The sequence below is a fragment of the Monodon monoceros genome, unplaced genomic scaffold, assembly GCF_005190385.1.
Source record: "Monodon monoceros isolate NGI ecotype Baffin Bay Population unplaced genomic scaffold, NGI_Narwhal_1 Super_Scaffold_9, whole genome shotgun sequence".
Lineage (NCBI taxonomy): Eukaryota > Metazoa > Chordata > Mammalia > Artiodactyla > Monodontidae > Monodon > Monodon monoceros.
Window position 1 is genome coordinate 46,673,795 of NW_021703786.1, and position 26,428 is coordinate 46,700,222.

The 26,428-nt window shown below is 47.9% G+C and overlaps 1 protein-coding gene and 2 pseudogenes across 14 annotated transcripts; 1 reads left to right on the forward strand and 2 right to left on the reverse strand.

Annotated features, from left to right (window-relative positions):
* Positions 1 to 3,592: 3,592 nt before the first annotated feature.
* On the reverse strand, positions 3,593 to 4,698 carry LOC114889571 (annotated as a pseudogene).
* A 2,739-nt stretch (positions 4,699 to 7,437) lies between these two features.
* Positions 7,438 to 26,009, forward strand: ASGR1 (asialoglycoprotein receptor 1). Of its 14 annotated transcripts, none has more exons than XM_029211963.1 (9): positions 7,438 to 7,655; positions 7,913 to 8,027; positions 9,287 to 9,403; positions 9,531 to 9,626; positions 9,698 to 9,769; positions 9,956 to 10,042; positions 10,144 to 10,477; positions 10,608 to 10,727; positions 14,450 to 15,278. In XM_029211963.1, exons 2-9 carry the CDS (start codon positions 7,976 to 7,978, stop codon positions 14,538 to 14,540), a joined length of 969 nt encoding a protein of 322 aa, XP_029067796.1. In that variant the 5' UTR covers positions 7,438 to 7,655; positions 7,913 to 7,975; the 3' UTR covers positions 14,541 to 15,278. The 14 variants fall into 14 exon arrangements, 13 of the variants coding, with proteins under 13 accessions (XP_029067796.1, XP_029067803.1, XP_029067797.1 ...); XM_029211970.1 differs by lacking the exon at positions 14,450 to 15,278 and having other exon boundaries at positions 7,444 to 7,655; positions 7,913 to 7,996; positions 10,144 to 10,295; positions 10,371 to 10,477; positions 10,608 to 11,016; XM_029211964.1 differs by having other exon boundaries at positions 7,464 to 7,655; positions 7,872 to 8,027; positions 14,450 to 15,279.
* Positions 23,866 to 25,664, reverse strand: LOC114889572 (annotated as a pseudogene).
* Positions 26,010 to 26,428: the final 419 nt, after the last annotated feature.

The following is a 26,428-nucleotide window of genomic DNA, read 5'->3' on the forward strand; positions in this document are numbered from 1 at the left end:
AATACTAATTTGGATCTTCCTTGGTGCCAGACAGTGTTTGAAATGCTGGGAACACAGTGGGGGGGTCTACCCAGTGGGGACAGAGAGTAGCAAGTAAAGGAATGCAGAGAATTTAAGATAATGATGGTGCTATTGAGGAAAGAAAGTGACCACTGGGTGTGTGTCCTTGCTAGTCTAGACAGGGTGGTCAGGGCGGCTTCTTCTTGGAGCGACATTTGAGTTGAGACCTGAACTGTGATGAAGCATGGGGTGGGGGAGTGTGTCAGGTAGAGAAAGGATGCAAGGTAGGAAGAAGTTTGTAATGTTGGTGGACAGAAAGAGGTCACAGAGTGGAGCAGAGTCAGGGGAGGGAGAGAAGTAGGATATGGGTCAGAGGAGTCAGCAAGGTCTGAGGCCTTCACGCGGATTTTATAAATACCAGGAAAAGTCCTGCGGGAGGGCTGTAAGAGGGCAGCGGCTGGCTGCCGTGGGTCCTGGTGAAGGAGGTATGGTCGGGGGCAGTAGAGAGCCAGGGAGGAGGTGGTCGTAGGTCAAGATGAGAGGCGTGGTGTCACTGCAACTGGCCAAAGGGCTTAACTCCTCTGACCCTGTTTCCCTGGCTGTTAAATGGGAATAGTAACTACTTTGTTGGATTCTTGTGAGGAATAAAGGGAAAAAACACGTAAAGCCATTGGCACACTGCCTGGCACATGTTAGAATCTGGTAATGGTTATTGCTCTTGGCCTCTTGATCTGTTCTCTGTTACTGGGTAAACTTGAAAGTTAAATAAAACTTGGAAACTTTTGGAGTTTTACAATTTTCTAAAATTTTCACCCTCTAAAAGTAGGAAAGAGGAGAGAGGGTCCTGGGTCACAGGATCATGGCTGTCCCAGCACAAAAGACAGTGGGGTTGGGGAGGACAGAGCCAGGATGGGGCGTGCCTATGGGAGACGGGGCGCTGCGGCCCCTCCACACAGGCGAGTTCTCGCCCAGCACCAGGGAGGGGATGTTGAAGCCCCTGGGTGGGTTTATCAGTTCACATCTGAAACTTGTGTGCAGTGGCTCCCCCGCTTCCTGCTCAGAGCCCCCTCTTTCTCTGCCGCTGCTTCTGGAGCTGAGCCCTCCAGCCCTAGTGCAGCCCCCTAACCTCCCCTGTCTCATCTCCACCCAAGCCCAAGTCAGCCTCGGCTAGATTTGGGGAACCACTGGTCACCCTCTTTGGAAAGTCAGCACAGAGCCTTCTCTGTGCCCCTCTGCCCATTTGTTGTCACCTCTTCTGCTGGGTCTGCTGGGCACACGACTCTGCAACCCACAGGGTGCTGAGAGGCACGAGGTGGAATCCCAGCCCTCTGGGTCTGGGGCCCACTCCAAACACGAGTTCAAAAGCGCTCTGAGAGAGAAGTGTGAGCAGGTGTGGGCTCAGGACGCAGGTCTCCTCCATAGAAGGGGAGGGGGCTGTCTTAACTCAGACAACACCCCAGGGCCCCAGTTCTGCCCCGGGGAAGTTGCTCACCACCCTCTGGGATTTGGGGAGAGACCTCCTCTGCTATCCTGACCCAGCCTTCCCCCTTTCCCCTCATGCAGAGGCCCTGGAGGTAACTCAACTCTTGGCTGTGCTGCTAGTGATAAGAATAAAAATAGGTAGCATGCACAGAGCACTTGGTACATGCCAGGCACTGTTCTAAGGGCTTTCCACTCATTATCTTATTTAACCTTGACGTAACTCTGAGATGGGCATTAAACCCACTTCCTAGATAAGGTGAACTCAGATCTGGCTGATAGCAGCCTTTAGGTTCTTTCTGCTTCTCTAGTTTTCCACCCCCTTAACATCCTTCTTGGGGACCTCTGGCTGTCGGCATCCTTCCTTCTCAGCGTCCCTCTCCCCACCAGCCCCTTCTCTGTCCCCCAACTGCCCAGGCCCCGCCTCCACCTGCCAGAAAAGCACTTGCCTCTTCCTGACTCACTCCGATAGGAGGCCCAGACCCCTTTCTCCTTGATCATCTTTAATCTGGCACTTGGGGTCCCCAGAGCTGGCCCTGAAGGTCACCCCCACTTCCTGGGGCTCTTTCTTCTGCTTCCCCCACAGTGGGGGACTCCGTCCTGGTCTGCTTTCTTTCCACTGTGGCCTCATCACAGGGCAGCACCCAAGACCCTGCCTTCAGTGTAACCAGAAGTCTCTGTGGTCTCCAGGAGCCTTGTGGGCCCCGGTCAGGTGCACTGCTGTCCTTGCCCCCATCCCCCCCTTCGCTCTGTGTTCAGCAGCCACCAGGTCAGCTCCATTCTTCTGCAACCTTCTGCCCCTGTGACCGTCCCTCTCTGGCCTCAAGCCTCACACTTTCTTACTGAGACCAACTCGGCAGCCTCCTGACAGAGCCCCCTGCCTCTCAGGGACCCACCTTTGACCCAGCACCCACCCCGAGGCCAGGCCATTGTTCAGCTTACAGCTCTGACCTCACCACTGCCCTGCCGGCAACTCTTCACGGGCCCCTGTAGTCAGTCTTTAACTTGGCTGTTCAGGTGCCAACATCAGTACAGTGGTTTTGGTTGTGTGTCCCCAGTGCACATTCACTCATCTAATAATTCTATACATCTTGTGGCAGCCAGCCTTCAAGATGGCCCCTGATTATTCTCACCCCCTGGTATTCACACTCTCTCGTGTGGTTCCTTTCCACACTGGGGAGCCACTAGAATGCTGTGGAGATGATGGAGTGTTACTTCTGAGGCTAGGTCATAAAAGAAATTGCAGCCTCCACCTTGTGCTCTCCGATCATTTGCTCTGGGGGAAGCCAGCTGCCATGTTGCAAGGACACTCAAGCAGCCCTGTGGAGGGGCCCGTGTGGTGAGGAGCTGAGACCTCCTGCCAACAGCCAGCACTAACTTGCCAGTCTTGTGAGTGAGTCACCTTGGAAGCTGATCCTCCAGTCTCAGTCAGGTCTTCAAATGACTGTAGCATGGATATGCATCCTGACTGCACTCTCATGAGAGACTCTGAGCCAGAACTAACCTGCTAAGCTGCACCCAGATTCCTGACCCTCAGAAACTGAGTGAGATGATAACTATTCCTCACTTTAAATTGCTCAGTTTTGGAGTGATCATTTTACAGCAATAGATCACTAACACACATTCACCACTGTACAAGTCTATTATGCACGAGATAAAACACATCCCCAAGTAGAAATCTAAAGAAAAGGGATAAAAATATATATAAAGTGTTTGGTTTTGTTTTTTGGTTGTTTTTTTTTTTTTGCCACGCCACACAGCTTGAGGGACTTTAGCTCCCCACCAGGGATTGAACCCGGGCCCTCAGCAGTGAAAGCCCAGAGTCCTAACCACTGGACCTCCAGGGGATTCCCTAAATAAAGTTCTAATGTTTTCTTGCCACACCCTCTATTTTTCTTCCCCCCCCCCCCACAGTGCTTGGGTTTTATTTAACATCACTTCCGTGACCAAGAGCCAGCTTGGAATCCACAGTCAGGATGGAGCCACATGGGCGACAGCGCACCAGGACCCGCGTCCTCCCAGCCTGCCCTGCACTCACAGGTTTTAGAGCCCTCATAAAATGAGCTCCTATAAGCAGCAGCTTCTCGTGGAAACTCAGACACTGGTGGGTGGTTCAGGGTGGGCGGGTCAGGGTGGGCTCCTCATTGCTGGTCTTCTTTTATTTCAGTCTAAGCTTGTTCCAAATCCTCTCCAGGGCCACTTTTCCCATGAAGAAGGTGATGGCAAAATTACGCTTGTACCAGTCCCTGTTACAATACATGTGCTTCCGAAAATGTTTACTTAAAAATTCCTTGTAAAAGTCAGCCATTTCGGGCTTCCCTGGTGGCGCAGTGGTTGGGAGTCCGCCTGCCGGTGCGGGGGACACGGGTTCGTGTCCCGGTCCAGGAGGATCCCACATACCGCGGAGCGGCTGGGCGCGTGAGCCATGGCCGCTGAGCCCGCGCATCCGGAGCCTGTGCTCCGCAACGGGAGAGGCCACAGCAGTGAGAGGCCCGCGTACCGCAAAAAAAAAAAAAAAAAAGTCACACATTTCTTCTGCATTCAATGTTGCTTTCTGACCTGATTCAGCTCTCAGTTCCAGGCCTTTGGCTTTTAGTCTTGAGTCAATAAATTCTTCTTTTTCCTAAAAGAAGACAGCTATCAGAACTCCCTTTCTTCGTCTTTTTGTTTTTCCTTGGCTAGGACACAGCTCTCAGTGCTCTGGAGAAGTCTGGATGTGGATTTCCTGAGAAGTGGCCCATCTCAAAGCCTTTAGAAAAGTCAAATTCTGGTTTGCCCAGAACTGTTGGTTCCGTTCTTGTGTTTCTTGTCTTAATTCTCTTAACTTTTGTTCCAATGGTGATTCATTTTCAGGGATGTAAAAGTGAACAGGTTGAAGGCTGGAATATTTATCTGGGGGGTCCTATCCAATCATGGCAAGATTTTCTTGGAGGGCAGAATCTTGAGACCTGCTAGTGTTGGAGGGTTTCCTGCAGAGGGGGGATGGCCGTGGCTCACCGTGGGGACAAGGACACTGGCAGCAGAAGTTCTGGGAAGCATTCCTTGGCGTGAGCCCTCGAGTCCGCCCCTTGCCACCTTCTTAATGGATGATCTTGTGATACCCCTGGGGCACATGTCCCCCCAGTTTGGAGACCTCTGTGCTTCTGAATGACATTCAAGATGCCTCACCCTGAGATTGAAGGCCCTCCTCAGGGTGGCCCAAGCTACAACTCTGGACATTTCTCCCACTCTTTCCAGGGCCACTTGCTTATTACAGCTGATAAAAATCCTTCCTGTTCTTTCAGGCCAGCGTCACAGACCTCCCCTAGGGAGCCTGGTGGTGGGATTCCCAGGTTTGGAGCCCGGCCTCTCTGAATTGCTCTCTGCACGTGCTCCATATCCCAAGGTGAAGTGTACTCAGAGGGGACAGCGTCGCTTTGCATGAAGAGGCAGAGTTCTAAAAGTGGCCCCCAAGATTCCATACTGTCCTCCCCAGCACCTGAGGACATGCTGAGATATCTCTCTCACAATTGTTATGTTATAGGAAGTGACCCTTACCTATGGCCGTACACATTGTACAGGGGGCTGGCTTGTAAATCAGCACCCGGTGTATCGTGTTGTTTGTCTGGCTTTCTTCATAGTGTCTCATCACTTCTGACTCCTGTTCTTAAGTTGTTGTGTATGTCATGTACACAGCTGACCTTAGGACAGGAAGATTCTCCAGGTGGGCCTAATCTAATCCCAGGAGCCCCTTTGAAAGCACAGGGGGAGTCAGAGAGATCTGCACCTTGAGGAAGATTCCAGGCACTGTTGCTGACTTTGCAGATGGAGGGGCCATGCGATGAGGAAGGCAGCTGGCCTCGAGGAACAGAGGGTGGCCCCCAGACGACAGCTAGCAAGGAGATGGGGACCTCAATCCTACGGCTGCAAGGAACTGGATTCTGTCAGCAACCTGAAGGAGCTTGGGAGCAGATTCTTCTCCTTTGCCTCCAAAAATGAATACAGTCCTGCCAGCACCTTAATCTCAGCTTTGTCAGACCCTGAGCAGAGAAGCCAGCTTGGACTTCTGCCCTACGGAGCTATTAGCTAATAAATGGGTGTCATTTCAAGCCACTAGGTTTGGGGTACATTGTTACTCTGCAATAGAAAATGAATACGTGAGGCTGTGTCCCTGAAGACCTTGCATAATTCAAGGTATACATTCTTTTTTGTTTTTTGGCCTCGCTGCGCAGCTTGTGGGTTCCCTGACCAGGGATCGAACCCAGGACCCCTGCTGTGGAAGTGCGGAGTCCTAACCACTGGACCGCCAGGGAAATCCCAAGGTATATATTCTTAAAGCGATAAATGTAAAGAGTTCTCAGGGTGCATATATCTACCGCCATGTGTTGTTGTTTTGTTTTTAGCTACTTTTTAGTTTCTCAGGATTATCTCTGGTATCGTACAGGTGGCTTGTAAGTCAGCCACCGGGTGTATCGTGTTGTTTGTCTGGCTTTCTTCACAGTGTTTTATCACCTCTGACTCTCACCCTAAACCTGTTGGCTTTGGCGTATTTTTCGGCACTGGTCCAAGTACTGCTCCCTAAGCAATGGGTTTGGGAATATGGTTATAGGGTAGAACCAGCTTGCAGGAACATCTTATTCCTGTATAAGATGCAAACAGAAGAATGCACAGATCTTAAGTGTACAGCTTTCAGCAGTTTTACAAACTGAACACAGCCTTGCAACTGGCATCCAGTTCAAGAAGTAGAACATTTCCATCGCCCAGAAGCTCCCTTCCAATCACCACTCCTGTAAGGGTGACCATTATTCTGACCGAAACATCGTAGGTTTGTTTGCCTGAATAAACCGGATCGTAAGCGATAATATCAGAGAAGGCCAAATTAACAGCCCAACAGTCACCAAAATTACTGGCCACAGTCCCAGTGCATGCAAACAACGTGGGGCTTTTCAAGACACGGACAAAGGAGATGTAGCCAGGGCTTCTTATTTTATGCAAGGGACGTGTTCCTGAATATCTCATGTAATGTAAACTCTCCTAACTCAGGTCTAGTTTTCTCACTGAAATAACTGTAACCTAGGATTCCCATGACTTCACACTTGGTCCTAAAGTGAGACTTATTAACGTCTTTAACATTGCCCAATTTCTAATTTAGCATAATTCCAATCCAGACACTCCTCTGAACATAACACTCCCTGAACTCTCCCTGGGGCTGTGAGGGACCACTTTTAGCATTTCTGGGACCCCGGGGCCCAGCTATGGTGACGGGATGGGACCCTGGTTCTGGGGGCAGCACACAGGTCCTGGAGTCTGGCTGCCCACATCCCAGCCCTCCTTGCAGTGTGAGCCTGGGTAAGGTCTTACCATTCAGGGTCTCGGTTTTCTCATCTGCGAATCGAATAGGGATGTGCTCGAGGGGCTAATGAGAGGAAGTAATGAAGGAAAAGCACACAGGAATCACTGGACGTTTGTTGGCACCAATCCCGGCTGAGTGGGAAAAGCCTGTCCTCCTGCCTCTCCCCGCACCGCCCCCTACGCAGCTGGGAGGACTTTACTCCCCCCGGAGAGCAAAGCCATTCAGCCGCAGGCTGGGGAGTCTGGCGGCTGAGCCCCAGTGAAGCCGGGCCCAGGCTCAGATGCCAGGGTCACAGGCCTGGATTGGGCAAGAGCAGAGATCGGCCCCTCTGATCCCGGTCAGGGATATTTGGAGACACCACCAATTCTGGGAAATTCAGAGGCAGGAAGTGAAAGGGGGGAGGGGCAGAGGGGAACCGGCAAACTGCACCCTGGCCCCTCCTGGCCTGGCCCCCTCCCAAACGGTGCCATGAGTGAGGTGACTGCATACAAGGAATGGGGACAGACCGGGGAGACTCCCCACCCCTGGGAAGAAAAGAAGAGGCAACCCATCCCCTGCTCCCAGCCCCACACCCCCAGAGCTACAAATCCAGTTCTACCTCTGTTTACGTCCAAAGTCCCGGGCACTGGAGATGCCAGGTTTGGTGTGTTTGGACACATAGACACGCAGACGCACAGACAGGCAGACGCACAGGGCTCAGGGCCCTCATATGGACCCTGCCCCCTCCTCTCTCACCACCCAGGGCTGTCTGCACACCCTAATCCTCCAGGCTTCAGCCCGTTTCTTAGCCTGGGATCTGTGCAGCATCGAGGGACCCAAGAGTCAACCTTGAGACCTTCAGCAAGTAAAAGGGGAAGAACGGCTGTGGGGGGTGACTAACTGGGGGGTGGGGTGGGGGAGGGGATGGAGGGGACCCATGTCAGGAGGGCTGGGGATGGAGTGGGAAAACTGTAGAAGGCAGAGTTTGGATGTCAGGCCTGGGAGGGAATGGGAGCAAGAAGAAAGGTCTCCTGCTGATCACCTAGAAAGGGACTGGACCACACACCCCAACTCTGTTCAGCCGTAGCCTCAGCCCTAACTCCAGCCCTGACCTGGTCCCAGGTCCAGCCAGCCCTACCATGACAAAGGAGTATCAAGATCTTCAGCATCTGGACAACGAGGAGAATGACCATCAGCACAGAAAAAGTGAGGGGATGCCTCCCCCCATTTCTGAAAGGCGAGCATTAGGTGGCTCTCGCTCTCTCCACTCAGCTCCTGCTTCTTTCTGTAACCCCGACTCTCCCTGGGTCTGCCCCACTCACAGGGACACAGCGTCTGAGCCGCCCCTCTTAGGGGAGGTGCAGGGTGTAGGGCTGGATTTCCTTTCTTGGTGACGGCTGCCCCCAGGCTTCTGCATGACCCTCCTGTCCCTCACCTTGTCACCGACTTCTCAGGACCCTGGGGAGGAGGGCGCCCAGGGCCGTGGGACTAACTGGAAGAAGTTAGGCCTCCTTCTTCTTTCCTCTTTCAACACCCTGTGAGCCTTGGCCAACTGTGTGAGTGTGTGTGAGTGTGTGTGAGTGCATGGGTGTCAGGGATCAGTTTGGTCAAGGGGAAGATTTCTTGGACGGCTCTGAGGGAATCTCTGATTGGGGGAGGATGAGGCTCTCTTACATCAAAAAGCAAGCCCCGGGCTTCCCTGGTGGCGCAGTGGTTGAGAGTCCGCCTGCCGATGCAGGGGACGCGGGTTCGTACCCCGGTCCGGGAAGATCCCACGTGGCGCGGAGCGGCTAGGCCCGTGAGCCATAGCCGCTGAGCCTGCGCGTCCGGAGCCTGTGCTCCGCAACGGGAGAGGCCACAACAGTGAGAGGCCCGCGTCCCGCAAAAAAAAAAAAAAGCAAGCCCCCTTTCTTTCTCCTGCGAGCAGGGATGTTGCTTCGGCTGAGCCAGGATGAAGTTCTTGGTGGATGGGAGTGGGCAGCGACCTTCGATGCGGGAAGGGACTGCCGGCAAAAATGGAGGGGAAGCCCCCATATTCCAGCTCACTGGGACAGGGCTCCCGGGTGGGAGCAACTTGAGGGACCTGAAGTCTGGCTACTCCGCCTCTTTCCCTGTGTGCAGCCAAAGAGGAGTGGGATTCGAGGGGTGACCAAGAAATCCACTGCTCTCGCCTCACCTGCAAGGCGCCCCCCCCCCCCCGCCCCCAGTCTCCTCCAGCTCGCAAACTCCGTCCATCCTCCAGGCTGAGTTCTGAGGCTGCAGTGACTCAGCCAGGCCAGCAGGTGTCAGCAAAGGCCCAGGGCCTGGGTAGGGCTCCGGCGGGTCAAAGCTTCGCGCCCCTCCCCACCTCCGGTTGCCTCTGGCTTCTCCGGGCCGCCCACCGCCCAAACTTCTTCATGTATAACGTTCCCTCTAGTCGGCTAGAGGAGGCTCAGACTGCCCTCCTTCTAGGACCCCAGAGCTGCCCCAGGCTCCTGATGCCCTCTCCTCTTGCAGGGCCGCCTCCTCCCCACTCGCTCTTTCGGCGTCTCTGCTCCGGACCCAGCCTCATGCTGATCTCCATCGGCCTTAGCCTCCTGCTGCTGGTGGTTGTCTGTGTGATCGGATCCCAGAGTGGGTTCCCTGGGGGTGGGCTGGGAAGGGAGCAATGTTGAGGGTGGGTGGGTAGGGGACGTGCTGGCTGCTGTGATGGTTGACACAACCTCCTAATTTTGTCCTATCCACACCCTCTTCTGCCCAGACTCCAAGCTGCAGGAGGAGCTGCGGGCCCTGAGAGAAACGTTCAGCAACCTCACAGTGAGCACGGAGGCCAAGGTCAAGGCCCTGAGCGTCCAGGGTGAGGAGGGATGGGGCTGGGGGGGCTGGGAACGTAGGGACATTGGGACACTGAGCAAGTGTCTCCTCTAGGAGGAAATGTGGGCAGAAAGATGAAGTCCCTGGAGTCCCAACTGGAGAAACAGCAGCAGGACCTGAGTGAAGGTCAGCAAGGGAGCGTGCGTGCGCGCGCTTCCGCATGCAGGATACAGGGGTCTCTCAGGCCAAACCAAGGGGCCTTACGGCAGGAGCATCTGTGATCCATCTTCACGCCCCAGCACGCAGATGACAGAGCCTTCCCAGTCCCCTCCCCCACTCATTCCCCTCCCCCTCTGCCCTCTGTCTCCCCAGATCACTCCAGCTTGCTGCTCCACGTGAAGCAGTTTGTGTCTGACCTGCGAAGCCTGAGCTGTCAGATGGCCGTCCTCCAGGGCAACGGTGAGGGGGTGGGTGCTGCCCAGCCCCGCTTTCCTGCCCACTTCCCCTCAGCCCCTCACCCTCCCTCTGCCTGCCCCCGCCCCCACCCCCCACCCCCCCAGGCTCTGAAAGGACCTGCTGCCCGGTGAACTGGGTGGACTTTGAAGGCAAATGCTACTGGTTCTCTCGCTCGGGGAAGCCCTGGCCCGAGGCTGAGAAGTACTGCCAGCTGGAGGACGCCCACCTGGTGGTGGTGGGCTCCTGGGAGGAGCAGGTGAGGGCCAGGCGGGGCACGGCTGGGAGGCTGGCAGGTCTAAGGAGAGATCACCAGCCCCTCCTCTCTCCCCAGAAATTTATCCAGCACCACATGGGCCCTGTGAACACCTGGATGGGCCTCACTGACCAAAACGGGCCCTGGAAATGGGTGGACGGGACAGACTATGAGTCGGGTTTCAAGTGAGTGTGTGCGCCCCACAGCTCTGCCCTCCGCCTGTGCCCCAGCCTGGCGGGTCCCAGGGCGCCAGGGGCTGCTCGGCTTGGCTGAGGGTCTGGGCCCCTCGGGCCTGCATCCATCTGGTCTCTTTAGGAACTGGAGACCAGAGCAGCCGGACGACTGGTATGGGCACGGGCTCGGAGGAGGTGAGGACTGTGCCCACTTCACGGACGACGGCCGCTGGAACGATGACGTCTGTCAGAGGCCCTACCGGTGGGTCTGCGAGACACAGCGGGACAGGGACAGCGAAAACTAGCAGCCTCCTCTCCCCCTAATTTATTTCCTCAATGCCTTTACCTGCCATAGGGCTCCTGGTTTGGGGACCCTCCTATCTGGGGGCTTCTGGATTTTCATCTAAGATTTAGAGGGAAGGGTAGTGTCTGAGGAATGTAGACTGATGTTTGGAGGGGCGAAGAGATTGAAACCCATGCCACTTTCTGTGGTTTGCAGGTTATTATTGTCAACTTGTTTTTTAGAGTAAAAAGAAGAGAAATATATGAAATATTCTGAGTTGTCTTGTTGTTGGGGATTAGGAATTGGGATTGGGCTGGTTGGCACTAGATAGCCTTGGGCAGGCAGCGGGTCATCCTGAGAACTGTCTGGGCTTTGGGCCAGGTGGCCTGGATTTGTTATTTACAGGTATGTGAGTTAGGGCAAGTTATTCTGCTCCCTGAGTCTCAGCTGTAAAGCGGCATTTGGTACTGATGTTACTGAACTCAGTTTGGGCTGCTCGTCTCTCAAGGATCCAATACTGAGAGACAAGTGCTGGGTAAAAGGAAAGATAGCTTTACTGAGGAAGCTGGCAGTCCTGGGGAGGAGGTGGACTCATGTGTCAAAGAACCAACTTGCCCTTGCTGATCAGGGCGCGCGGGCTTCTAAAGGGGAGTTTCATGGGTACGTAGGCAGGGCAGGGGGCTACATGCAGAACAGCACAGTTAGCTCTGATAATCACCTTGAAATTGGTCATGCGGAGGTCTGAGCAGCATCATCTTGATTGTTTCAAGTATAGTTAATCTTCAGTTCCAGGGTCGGTTTGTTCCCATTTCCTTGAGACCAGTCCTTGAATTGTACAAGATGGAGCAGCTTGTGTCATGACTACAGTCTGGTCATTGTGCAGTTAAGTTTTTCCATTTGGTGGTGGTTTTAGTATCTGCAGAACAACTCAGGAGTGTGCCTTGGACACTATTGTCTATGTCCTTCAGGGAGGAACTAAAGATTCTGTGATTCTATTGTCCTAATCATTAACTTCTTAAGCTTGTTTTTTTGTGACTCAGGGGAGGCTTGGGAGAGTACAGCATTTTATTATTATTTTTTTTATAAACAAGAGACAGGGGACATGGAGGGGCTTTTGTACCTGGGAGGTCCCCGCAGGGTCCTGCTTGGTTTCACTGGGATCATCCTGCCTCCAGCAATGCCCCCAGGAATAGAACCACCCCAGTGTGAACAGAAGCAGCATCCACAGTTAGGTAACAAATACAACAAATGCAAAGGTGAACCCACAACCCAGAATCACCAACATGGGAGGAAAACCAATACCATGGAAGAGAAAACCACAGCAAATAGAATCCACAACCCAGATGGGAGTTAACAGGACAAACAGATGAAGACTTTATGGACACTTATGGGTTTATCAACCAAAATGGACAAATTAACCCACAGATAAGACCTCCACTAATTCTAAAAAGGAGCAATGCTCTGACCACAATAAAATAAAGTTAGAAATAAACACAAAAGTATAGCTAAAAAAGATCTATCAACATATACATGACTCACCATCTTTCTAGATAACTTGAGTTTAAAAAAAAATAAAAATGAAACAGTCAAGTGGTTTAGAAGTGAACAAGGAGAACACTACAGACTGAGATTGTGCGATGGTGTAAAGCAATTCCCCAGAGGAAAAGTATATAGCCTTAAGCACATTTATTAAAAAAAATAGGAAAGGCTGAAAGGAAATAAGCTTATTTTTAACTTAAGACACTTGAAAAAAGCAAAACTTAATGCGCTAGAAAATAAAAATGTAGATATCATCAGTAAAAACAAAATCTGATTCTTGGAAAAGGTAAATAACAAACAAATATGAAGGAGAATAAAGGAAATACAGGTACATGATTTTAGAAAGGAAAGAGGTTACAGAAGAACAGATATAGAGGATATAATTCTGTAACACTCTCTGATTTGAAACAGCAGAGAACAGACAGTTTCTCCTACCATTGTTGTAATTTTTAGGTTAATCCCTTAGAAACAGAGCTTTTAACTTCCAAATTTATAAAGGGGAAAAAATGAAGAAAAAACAATCTAAAGAGTGGCAGGAAAGGAGAGAAAAACAGAACAGGTAGATAAGAAAAATCAAAATAAAGAGTTATGAATCCAAATATGTTGATGATTATATTAAATACAAAAGACTAAATAATCTGTCATCTATCTATCTACCTCCTTATTTATTTATTTTGGCTGCACTGTGCGGCTTGCGGGAATCTTAGTTCCCTGACCAGGGATTGAACCTCGGGTCACTACAGTGAAAGCACCAAGTCCTAACCACTGGACTGCCAGGGAATTCCCTAAATTATGTTTTTAAAAGACATGAACTTACAGACAGAATAAAAGGTAAAGTCCAACCACATGCCCAAGAGACACATCTAAAGAGAGAGGTTGAAAGGGAAAGTATGAGAAAGATATGTTAGGAAAATTCTAACCAAATAATTATCTTATTTTTAAAAATTAATTATTTATTTGGTTGTGCCAGGTCTTAGTTGTGGCATGCATGTGGGATCTAGTTCCTTGACCAGGGATCGAACCCAGGACCCCTACATTGGGAGCATGGAGTCTTAACCACCGGACCACCAAAGAAGTCCCCAAATAATTTTCTTATAAAGTACACTTTATAACAAAAATTATTATTCGAGATAAAGAGGGTCGCTTCCTAATGATAAAAGGTTTAGTTCAACAGGAAGATACACCAGTGTTAAATATATGTGCACAGGATAACATGGCCACAAAATACATGAAATAAAAAATCTGGAAGTACAAAAAGACAAATCTATATTCATAGTAGGAGATTGTAATGCACCTCTGTCGGTAATTGATGTATCAAGCAGACTGAAAAATCACGAAGTATACAGATGTTGTGAATGCCAGGCTGAAGTATGATGATCCGATGGACACATTTAGTATAGTGCACTCATCAGCTGCAGAATACTCATTCTTTTCAGGTGCACTGGCACATTTTTTAAAAAATTGAGCAAATACTGGGCCATAAGGTAGTTTTTTTTAAAAAAATAAATTTATTTATTTTATTTATTTTTATTTTTGGCTGTGTTGGGTCTTCGTTGCTGCACGCGGGCTTTCTCTAGTTGCGGTCAGCGGGGGCTACTCTTCGTTGCGGTGCGTGGGCTTCTCATTGCGGTGGCTTCTCTTGTTGCAAAGCGTGGGCTCTAGGCTTGTGGGCTTCAGTAGTTGCGGCACGCAGGCTCAGTAGTTGTGGCTCGCGGGCTCTAGAGCACAGGCTCGGTAGTTGTGGCGCATGGGCTTAGTTGCTCCGCGGCATGTGGGATCTTCCTGGACCAGGGCTCGAACCCGTGTCCCCTGCATCGGCAGGCGGATTCTTAACCACTGCGCCACCAGGGAAGCCCCCATAAGGCAAGTTTTAACAAATTTCAAATAGAGTATTTTCGCTATAATGACCAAAAAATGTAAGATTCCTATATAAAATATTAACTAGCCCAATTAAATGGTGTATTAAGAGAGATAACATATTCAAGTAATAGCTATGCCTTGAGTAAGAACTCAAAAATGCTTTAACAACAGAAAAATCTATTCATAAGATAGACACAGAGAGTACAGAAGACTACATTAATGGAGTACAAAAGAAAAGATTACATGATGCAGAAAAAGCACTTGGCAAAAGCTCCACACCTATGTATGATAAAATCTTTTAGGACCTTGGCTGCTTCTGTATTGTTGCTCTACTGTTCTCAGCATATGAATTCTATCACCTGTTCCAAGATGACTGCCCCACTCCAGCTGTGACACATTCTGGGCAAGAGGAAGGTGAGAAGAGAAAGAGAGAAAACTATATCCATGAAGGGAAGAGATAAAACAATATGATCGTTCACATGGAAAATCAATATCAATAAACAATTAGACCTAATAAGAGGATTTAGGAGGTGTATCTGTTACCTATCATCACAGTGACATATAAAGAATATACAAGAACAAAATTAAAATCCTTGCCAAATTCATATAGGAATTCAATGTGATAAAAATACAAGTTTCAGCTGGATTTTTAAAAGCAATTCAACAATCTTTAAAAAATGATAAAAGTCAAAAAAAAATGATAAAAGTCAATTTGGGAAAAAAAAAGAGTAAAAATTGAAGGGAAACCAGATTTACCAGGCATTAGAATATATTGCAAAGCCATATTCATAAAGACAGTATGGTAATTTTACAGAACAGACAAATAGACCAATGGTATGGAACAGGGGGCTTGGAGACAGAACTATGCATAAATGGGAACTTAATATATAATAAGGGAGGCATCTCAAGTTGGTGGAGGAAAGACATTATTGGGAAAAGTGGCTCTCCATATTAAGAAAAAAAATTGATACCCAACAACACATGCAAAGGTGGATGCTGGATAGATTCAAGACTTAATATAAAAGGTAAAATTACAAAAATAATGGGAAAAAAGGAAGGAGAATCTTTTACCTATGAGTACAGAAGGGCTTCAAAAATAAGAACCCCAAAGCACATACCATAACACACACACACACACACACACACACACACACACACACACAAAATCAGTGAAATTGACAGTGTGCAAATTAAAAATTTCAGCTCAGTGACAATGTATCAGTTAGGCTCCCAGCAAGAAACAGATGGCATATATGAAATGGGTAATTGGAAGGTGTTTTAATAAAGAGATGATTTACAAAATCCTGTAAGCAGGATTAAGGAAGCCACGAGAAATAGGGCAGGGACCCAGGTATCCCAACAGTGGGGAGCTGGTGGCACCTTCAGGAGCCCAGAGAAAGAGAAAGCTGCATGGAGAGGGCCTCCGGGAGCCAAGCCGTGACTTTTTCAGTCTGTGACTTGTGGTTGCAGAAGGCAGTTAGCCCACAGCTACCCAGCAGGGAGGGAGCTGGGGAGTCAGTATCTTCGTTTCCCTCCTCTTCCTCCCTCTGATCTCCTTCCAGGGCTTGAAGCCAGATGGCAAGGGAACACTTTGATGCAGCCATACAGCTCAGCCTCTGAGGCCACAGAATGACATGGAGAAGGGTAGACAGTGGATGCAGAGGGACAAACAGAAGACATTCAGCACCAAAGGAGCCCAGAGATGAAGAAATAGATAGGAAATCTACTAGGGAAGTAGCCAAGGATATAAACAGCAGTTCACAGAAGAGGAACCCCAGGGGTCCAATGTGCATATGAAGACATGCTTATAATCACTAGTAGGGAGAGAAATGCAACTTAAAACAAACATCAGTGAACCATCCCTTTACACCCATTCAGTTGACAAAAATGAGAGAGGAAAAGTCAAGTGCTGGCAAGGATGTGGGGGAAATGGGAAACTTATATGCACGCTGATGGGAGCATAAATTGGAATAGCCATTCCGCAAGGTATTTCGTGGAATTAAAAGTGCGTTTATACCACGATTCCTGCAGTCCTACTTCTGGGTATACATACCAGAGAAATTCTCTCACTGGTCCACTCTGGGACACTGTGGAGATGTTCATGGCAGTGCTGTTTGGGTAGCAGGAACTAGAGGCGACCTAGGTGCCCGCTGATAGTATAATGTGGTGCTTGTGCCTGAAGGGCTACGGTCCAGCATTTAGGGACAGCAATTATGGCGCAGCCACTATGGAAAAGAGCATGGAGGGTCCTCAAAAAATTAGAACTAGAACTACCATATGATCCAGCAATCCCACTTTTGGGTATATAACCAAAGGAAGTGAAATCAGTATCTTGAAGAGATACCTGCACCCTCATGTTCCTTGCAACATTATTTATAATAGCCAAGAAACGGAAACAATCCAAGTGTCTGTTGATGGATGAATGGATGAAGAAAATTTTATATATATATATACACACACACACACACACACACACACACACAATGGAATATTATTTAGCCCTAAAAGAAGGAAATCCTAATCCTGCCATTTGTGACAACATGGATGAACCATGAGGACATTGTTTATGCTAAGTGAAATAAGCCAGTCCCAGAAAGACAAAACCTGTATGATCTCACTTATATGTGGAATCTAAAAAAGTCAAACCCATAGAACCAGAGAGTAGAATAGTGGTTGCCAGGGGCTGGGAGTGGAGGTGGCAGAAATGCTGAGATGTTGGTCAAGGGATACAAAGTTTCAGTCATAAGATGAATAAGTTCTGGGGATCTAATGTACAGCGTGGTGACTATAGTTGTCATATATTGTATGTATGTATTGTATACATATTGTATACGTGAAATTTGGGAAGAAAGTAAATCTTAATTGTTCTCACACCAAAACATTGGTAACCATGTGAGGTAATGGATATGTTAATTTACTTGATCATGGGAACCATTTTACAATGTATATGATTAAATCACCATGTTGTATACCTTAAAAAAATCACATTGTACAATCTAAAAACATACAATTTTTATTTGTCAATCGTACTTCAACAAAGCTGGGGAAAAAATGTTTAAAGCATATTGCACAGAAAAAAACCCCAGTGACTACATGTCCATACAATAATAAGAGACACCTAAAATCAGCATTGAATGAAAAAACTAAAAAATAGAATACTGCCTAGAACTCAAGAACACTGACAAAAATCAATAGCCTAGGGCTTCCCTGGTGGCGCAGTGGTTGAGAGTCCGCCTGCCGATGCAGGGGACACGGGTTCATGCCCCGATCTGGGAAGATCCCACATGCCATGGAGCGACTGGGCCCGTGAGCCGTGGCCCCGGAGCCTGTGCTCCGCAACGGGAGAGGCCACAACAGTGAGAGGCCCACGTACCGCAAAAAAAAAAAAAAAAAAAAAAAAAATCAATAGCCTACACACACAGTAGCACTACGTACATTTCAAGGATCCACACATTTTCAAGGACACGTCTACCCCATTCAAGCGGTTGCTTTAAGGAAGGGAGGAGACTAGGACGTGAGCAGGGTGAAAGGGGGCATCACTGGGAGGACCTTGAATAGACCGAAGCTGAGAACTGTGAGTGAGAGAAGCTCACACCTTATCTTTGGTACAGAAGGAAAAACGTTCATGCACATCTCAACCTCCACTCTGCTGGGATTCTTAATGGGGAGAGATGAGAAATAGGACCCAGAAAAGGAGGTGAATCATCGCCTGGACTACTTCTGGAGGTCGATCCAGAGCGAGAAATAAGAATAAAATGATTAGAAAGGAGAAGGTCAATTTAAAAACATTGCAGACATTATGTAGCTCCCATTTTGATGCAATAGGGACTACACAGCATCACCTGAGAAAGACTTTTCTCAGAGAACCTTGAACTTGAATCTAATTAAGCTTCTAGCGCTAACTACTAGTTTACAGGAAATTTAGTGGGGAGGGGAGCACGCACACAGGTGTGCATTCTGTCAAATCCAAAAGGGGGAAGATTTTACAGAGCCAATTTCCAGTTTCTTCAACAAATAAATGACAAGGGGAAAAAAGAGGGAGGGGGGATTGTTATAGATTAAAAGAGCCTTAAGAGGCATATCCTGTATGTGCAACATGGGGACATTGGCTCCTGATTTGAACAGACCAATTGTAAAAAGACATTATGTGAATATCAGGTAATTCTGAATATTACCTGGATAAGGCATTATTGTCAATTATTTTTGGTATATAGTATGTATTATGGTTAAGTTAAAAACAGAAGATTCTGTATTTTAGAGATGCATGCTGAAATATTTACAGGTGAAATTACATGTCTGGGATGTACTCTGAAATAATTCAGCAGGGTCAGGGGGACAGGTTGGGATGGGTGTAGAAGAAACAAAACCGGTCATATGTTGATAATTGTTGAAGCGAGTGATGGTACATGGGTGTTCATCATACTATTCTCTCAGCTTTTGTACATATTTTATTCACCTCAGCTGAATTAGAAAATGCAGGTCTGCAGATATGATTTAATGAAAATATGGGCCATAATAGATTTTTTACAAGTGCAATATGGGGGAAAAGATATTTTGCTTCTCCAGAAAAGATGGGCAGATTTGACTTCACTAAAATTAGAAACAAGCAATAGACTTGGATGAAATATTTGCAACATTTATAACAAGCAATTAATATCCAGAGTATAAAGAACTCCTACAATAACAAGAAAAAGAAGCAACCTAACAGAGAAGCAGGATATTGTAGTAAACATTTGTCATCTGTTTTAGGGACTCCCCCATTATGTGCATACTTGAGGCCATAAGTAGCCCAAGGGGGACCATATTCTCCCTCTCGCCTCCCTGGTGTACCTGGGGTGGGCTTGTACTTTAGACTTTGCCCACTGGACCCTCTCTCCCAGGATGTTTTTTTGTTTTAAATTTAATTAATTAATTTATTTGGTTGTGCCGGCTCTTAGTTGCATCACATGGGCTCCTTAGTTGTGGCTCGTGAGCTCCTTAGTTGTGGCATATGAAGTCTTAGTTGCGGCATGCATGTGGGATCTAGTTCCCTGACCAGGGATCGAACCCAGGCCCCCTGCACTGGGAGCACGACGTCTTAACCACTGTGCCACCAGGGAAGTCCCGCAGAATGTTGAGTCTGGAATGTATGATGCAAATTTGTGGGGATAGTTGGAAGTGGGAGTTCATGCTTAAGGTCTTTAGGAAATTAAGTAAAGGAATCCAGGCTGCAAAATAATATATACAATATAATCTCATCTATGTAGTATCCTCCCCAATAAAAAGCCCTGCCATTGCTCTATATTTCCTTAAATCACTCCAGTGATTGTCGCTTTTCTCCTGTATTTTCATCCTCTCTCCCTCCATGGATTCTCTCCATGTTCAAAGACTTTCCCATCAAAAATTCCCCACCTGACCTGGTCCCTCTCCAGCCATTGTCTTACCTTCCTCTTTATTGCCTCAAGCTAACCTTGCTTTGGGGAATAAAGAGAGGGGCTGTGGCCTGGATTTGGGGGAGGCAGACCAGGGAGGGTTCCAGGGTTGTGGAGTTACAGGCTTGTCAGAGGTATTAAAGAGACTGGTAAGGCACCAAAGGCTAGAAAACTCAGGAATATTTGGGTTACAGATTGACGTGTGTGTTTGTGTGTGTGTGTGTATCTGTGTGTAGGTATTTATGTTTGTGTCTGTGTGTCTCTCTGTGTGTATGTATGTTTGCGTATATGTTTATGTATGTGTCTGTGTGCATGTGTGTTTGTGTATGTGTGTCTCTGCATGTATGTATGTGTGCATGTCTGTTTATGTTTGTCTGTGTGTGTGTGTGTGTGTGCGCACATGTGCATGCTGGGAAGGAGAGTCAGAGGAGAGGAAACCATGTCCAAGTTAGCCTTTCCTGCCCCTCGTTGTGTCCTCTGAGAGGACTATCCCTCGGGATCACTCTCACCTGAAGAGACACAGGGCAGCCTACTCCCAGCTCTGTTCAATGCCGCGTGAAGGTGCTGTGATGTTTCTTGGCAGCAGGGAAACCAACCAGCTCGAGTGATTCTCCTATAAAACTCCATTGTCTCACATGAGTTAGAATCCCCCAGGAGGCCTGTCTTGGTTTGAGTCTCTTCCAGAAGGGTCTCTCCCTGAGAGAAAGGCTTGAGGGAGGGAGTTTTCTTGGGAACTGGTTCTAGAAAGAAGGAGGGAAGACAGGGGGAGTGGGGCAGGAACCAGAGACCAGTAGGGATGCATCACCGGGGTTGTTGCATGCTTCAGGAGCTTTGGGCTATGGGGCTCCTCAGCATCTCCTGAGCTACCAACCTAAAGGAGGGGTGGCTGGAGCATTTCCCCACAGCTCCTGTTCCCTGTGGGTTCACTCCTCGGCAGGTCTGGGCTGTACTTGGCTGACCAGGCAGCACCTGGAGGTGGGATGCTGTCAGCAGGAGGACCTGCCCGAGCTCACGTGGCACTACCCCCTCTGCTGTGGCTGAAATAGGAAGCAGTCAAGGGGATGTGATGTAGGGCAACAGAGGTGTCTACCGCAGCCCCTATCCCCAGACTGCAGAAAGAAACAAGAGGATGCTCAATAGCAACCAATACATAAGACCCCTGAGAATGAACTTAGGAAATGTGTAAGATGTGTACGAAAACAGCTGTAAAACTCTAATGGAGGTCATAGAAATACTTGAGTGCAGCCACCTTATCCTTGGCTAGGGAGTCTCAATAGGGCAATGGTTTTAATTTCCCCTAGATTAATGTATAAAGGCAAGGTTATTCAAATCAAAATTCCTATGCAATTTTTTTTTAGGAATTTGACAACATGAATAAATGTGTGAGAATAACCTGCAGGAGAAAACCCAACAATCAGGGAACTTGTCCTATCAGATATTAAAATAGAAGGTAAGTAATTAAACCACACTTGGCACTGGCATGGGGATGGACAGATGAATCAGTGACATGGAATAGACTCCAGAAACGGATCCGGGGACTTAGTAGGGGCTGTTTTGTTTGTAAGTGACAGAAATCCAGTGGGAACCAGCGTAAGCAAAGAAGGAGTTTATCAGAAGGATTGTGGGGTGTCTCATGGGATCTCGGGGCAGGGGTGCAGCTGGGGCTCATGGTTCAAAAGGGGGACTGGAGCTCTATAGAGGACCCAGGAAGTTCTTTCTGTGTATCAGCTGTGCTTTTTTCAGAGCACCTTCCTCATTCTTCTCTCTTATTGCAGGATGGCTTCTCTGCTCTTCAGTTCACATGCTTACAGTACTCCTGGGTTTTATAGCCTACATATTCTCTCTCTCCCTCTCTCCCCCCGCCACCCCATCTCTTTCTCCCCAAACTCCCAGGGAAGACACTGATTGGCTCTCTTTGGGTCAGCTAACTCTGTGCCAATAAACTGGAGCCAAGGGTAGGGTCATGTCATGGCATCTGCTGTAGTGACCACATGGAAAGGAGGGGGAGGGTTTACAGAAATGTGGTGATTGGGGGATGGAGGCAGGGATGTGCAAGCCAAACAATAGATATCTATTATATCCAAGTGCATATAGGAATTTAGTAGATAGCTGTGATGTGATAAGAAATATATATTTGGTATCTGTCCCCAGTTCCTGACACACAGCTCCTAAATCCCTTGGAATTTCCTTGGTGATAAGAGCATCTTTTGTTCTAATGAGGCTCCTCTTGGTGGAGTCCTTCCTGGATGGCTTCAGGATGGGGGCTGGTCACCAGAAAGACCAAGCCATGATGAAAAACTTGGAACTTTCAGTCCCACCCTCCATCCTCCATGGAGAGGAGAGAGGCTGGAGACTGAGTTGATAACTGATCAATAATAATTGATCATGCCTATGTGGTGAAGCCTTCATAAACCCCCTAAACTTCAGGGTTTGGAGAGCTTGTAGGTTGGGAAACACATTCAAGTACCAGGAGAGTGGGGCCCTCTCAACTCCACAGGGACAGAAGCTCTTGCGCTCAGGACCCTCTGGACTTTGCCTTATGAAACCCTTCATCTGTCTGCTCATCTATATCCTTTATCGTATCCTGTATCATAAATCAGCAAATGTGTTTCCCCGAGTTTTGTGAGCCCTCATAGCAGACTGTTGCACCTCATGAGGGCTGGTTTACAGCTGGTTGGTCAGAAGAACAGATGACAATCAGGACTTGTGATGGTATCTGAAGTGGGGACAGTCTTGTAGGACCGAGTGCTTAACCTGTGGGTCTGTGCTAACTCCAGGTAGCTGGTGTCATAATTGAATTGTAGGACACCCTGCTGGCATATGCAGAGTTTGAGAATTGACTGGTGTGTGAAAATCCCCCACATTTGGTGTCAGAATTGTTGTGAATAGAGGAAACCAGAGTTTTCCTTTAATAATTAAGGAGACATTTCAAGTCGGAAATGAAAAGATGCAAATTCTGGTGGGACACTTATCCAATTCATTGACCTCATCACTTAAAAAATATTGGGTGATGGGATAATTCATTTCTTATGTGCCATCTTTCTCAATTCTGAATGCCTGGAATGCTACTTCTCAAAAATGCCAGTTCAAATATTACATTTTATGCTGACGGACCAGGAATAGTAAAATTGGTACGGAAAAGTTATGGTTACCCCATAGTTTTAATAAGAGGTGAAGAAAACTTCAAATTTCAAAGCTTAAAACCCTTTCTATGAAATAAAACTCCAAGAACTTCTTCCCCCCTGAAGTCACATGTTTTGCCAAAAATAAACTCTTTTGAAATAGCCATGGAATGCATTCCACCTGTATGGTGGAAAACTTCCTGTGGATAATATCTTTTTATTTATTTATTTATGGCTGTGTTGGGTCTTCGTTGCTGCGTGCAGTCTTTCTCTAGTTGCAGTGAGCAGGAGATACTCGTCGTTGTGGCGCGCGGGCTTCTCATTGCGGTGGCTTCTTTTGTTGAGGAGCACGGGCTCTAGGCACGCGGGCTTCAGTAGTTGTGGCACGCAGGCTCAGTAGCTGTGGCGCACGGGCTTAGTTGCTCCGTGGCAAGTGAGATCTTCCCGGACCAGGGCTCGAACCCGTGTCCCCTGCATTGGCAGGCGGATTCTTAACCACTGTGCCACCAGGGAAGTCCTCCCATGGATAATATCTTAATGCCCCTAAATGATTCACCGTCTGGAAATCAACTGATTTCCCTAAGGACCTTCCACCAAACACCATACCTTCAGCACATACATTTAGCATAAATTCGCTCATATTCAGATTTTTCAATTATAGTGCTTATGTTGCCATTTTTGTCAGGATAATAATAGCAGGTACCAACAGTTCTGTTTCTGTAATCTAAAACCAACTAAAAAGGAAAGTAGAAACCTAGATGGCAAAATATTTCATACTTAAAGGCAAATGCTTTAAGTTAATTTCCACGCAGCACATAATAACCAGGTCTATGCACTTGCTACTTCTTTTCCAGATCAACAGTTTGGAGCAGCATTTGAGGATCCACTCAACCTCCAAGGTGACACATCTTGGAACAATTCTGGTAAGTATCCAAGGTGTGGGGGAGAAGAAACATTCCTGCTGACCTAGAGATTAGCCAAGTGAGGCATGTGCTGGAGAAGGGTCTCTTCCATGGTCATCAAGTTCATGTTAGGGCCATATTAGTTAGCCTGTACCAACAGATGTCTGTAGAAAGCCATTCGGATTTGCAACGGCAGGGAGGAGGACCCGAGAGAAGAAGAGGAGGAGACAGTGTCTCTCTCTCTCTCTCTCTTTTTTTATACGTCCTCTCCCCCATTTCCTACTCAGTGTCTCTTGATGGAGTGTAGAGTCTGCTGGTTGGGAAACACAACTGACACATTTTGATGAACGATGGAAGGGGAAAAAACCCATCCAGGGACAATGGAAGTGGAATCGTCCTCCTAAGGATGCCATACCAAGCCAAAAGCCTCCGAAAAGTACCCCTGTCACTGGAACATTCTTCCTCACAAATGATGCCATCTTCTTGGTTTTGCTTTTGAGGTCAATAGGTATCTGGTTGCTCTTAGGGATCTTCAGCAATTTCTGGGCTTTCTTCATATCCTTCTCTACTCGATGCCAGTAAACTTTTTTTTTTTTTTGAAAGTACAAATACTTTATTGCTCACCTTTCACACAAAGCACACCTCCAGCCATTTTCTTTCACAGCTTGACAATAGTCACATGTACAAAAACCCAGCAAGAAGCGTCATGTAGATTTCAGTAACGGTGAGTGTCAAACATCAATGCAGCCAGGCTTTTGTTTTCTGCAGCAATAATAAAGGGCCTCCTGCTCTAAGCAAAAATCTGTCCTCTTATTGGTAGAGCATTTTTTCCATTACAAAAAAAGTCTCCTGCCCAAAGCAAAATAACTTGTATTTGCTGAGCCAGTGGTATTAACTTGTGCATAAAACAAATTTCAGTTTGCTGTTTCTTCTAGCAGATTTCAAGTGAAAATAAGGTTGAAGGAGGAACTTGCTTTGAATGGATGCCGGTCAGTTTGAATTGCTATCCTTAACTAAATGCCTACATGTACTATAGGTTCACGGCTTAGTTTGCTTTTATAATCTTTATGGATTTTGGTGTGTTCAAGGTTTTCAGAGTTGAGCATATGGTACAGTATTCCATCGAAAGGATAAGGCTACTGAATGTGCTATCTGCAGAAGGACTCATTTAATAGGAACTGACCTCAAAGTTCTATCATGAAGCAAATGTTGCATAACCTCTCAGAATAAAAAGCCAATCAGGACAGAACTGTGCTTGGAAAATAGGCCTTAGAATACTTTAAGGAAAATACATATAAATGGATTGTTAATATGAGGAAGGTTTCCTAGTTGTAAATCTAAAAAAGATGTAGGAGAATCTTCATTTTTCAAAACTGCGTATTGAAAACATGAAAACTACTTATTCAAGTAAGCTGCCAGTACACTTTGATGCACCCAGCATGGTTTGCAAACTGAAGGAGAAGAGAGAATCTACCTCTCACAGATGTTGCAGCCAACTTTCCAACCTCTTGGAAAATGAACCCCATGTGCCATCCAGGGATGCCTCCCATCAACAGTGGGGTGGTCACACTAGCCTTTTCTGCACGGAGCCCAGACTCCTACCCAGACATGACTGCTCTTAAGCAAATCATGCAAGGTCCAGTGGTTCAAAACCTTCCTCAGAGTTTCCTTGCCTGGACACAGCCATGTAGGCAAGCTTGTCTCCTGAGGACACTGCAGGGGCTCCTTGTGGCCCCTTCAAATTATCTTTCCCTTGTCATGCTTACTGCCCTTCTCGGCGAGCTTGAAGCAACTATAATTAAAATTATAATTATAATCCTTTCGTACCCTGAATTCCCTTGCTCCTCTTTCCCTCTGTCTTTCTCACCAGGCAAAACTCCAACCCCAGTTAAATTCTTTTCCTCTTGCTCTGGTCCTGCACCCAGGCAGGTGGATGTGGCTGTATGAAGCAGTTCCAATAACAACAAAAACACCAGCACAGGGCTTCCCTGGTGGCGCAGTGGTTGAGAGTCCGCCTGCCGATGCAGGGGACACGGGTTTGTGCCCCAGTCCGGGAAGATCCCACATGCCGCGGAGCGGCTGGGCCCGTGAGCCATGGCTGCTGAGCCTGCGCGTCCAGAGCCTGTGCTCCGCAACGAGAGAGGCCACAACAGTGAGAGGCCTGCGTACCGAAAAAACAAAAACCAAAAAAACCCCACCAGCACATGATGACCTGTCTGACTTTAAAATTGTGACCAACTTCAAGTGACTCTTCATCACTGCCCGACATTCCTGCAGGTTCTATACATTGATCTGCTCTCCATTTCTCCAAGATCGCTGTTTTATAATTTTCCCTCTCTTGATCCTTCCTCACTTTCAGTCAATGACCTTGCTTCTTACTTCACTGAGAAAATGTCTGGTCTGATGAGAAGCCCCCCCACCCCGCCCCACCGACCCATACTCCGTGGTGGAGACCACCTGGATCGGCACTGATCTCAGCTCCTCTCACCGATCGTGGGGGAATTCACACCCCAGCCTCCCTTGGAGGTAGGTTGCGTCAGTGTGACTGGCTTCTGTAGTGTGTGTCCAGGCCTGGCCATAATGCGTCCTACTTGGTCCTTCTCATTCTGTCTCTTTACTTCTCAGCTTGCCAGATGGAAGGGATCCTAAGGAGGCCCTGACGGACAGCAGAGCCGAGGCTGGCAGGGGCCTGGACCCCTAAGCCGCCCCACTGAGGAAACCTGTCCTCCTGTGTACTGTGATGTGAGTGAGAAACACGCTTTGTGATGCTAAACCACCGAGATGGGTGTTACAGCAGCTAAGGAGACACTCACTTTCCCACCTCCAGGTACCAACTCCCATGCCTG

Excerpts from the sequence above, each read along its gene's own strand:
- ASGR1 (XM_029211959.1), top strand. The coding sequence starts at position 9,187 with ATGTATAACGTTCCCTCTAGTCGGCTAGAGGAGGCTCAGACTGCCCTC. Across the intron at positions 9,404-9,530 it reads CTGTGTGATCGGATCCCAGA|ACTCCAAGCTGCAGGAGGAG; the intron begins GTGGGTTCCCTG and ends TCTTCTGCCCAG. Across the intron at positions 9,627-9,697 it reads CAAGGCCCTGAGCGTCCAGG|GAGGAAATGTGGGCAGAAAG; the intron begins GTGAGGAGGGAT and ends TGTCTCCTCTAG.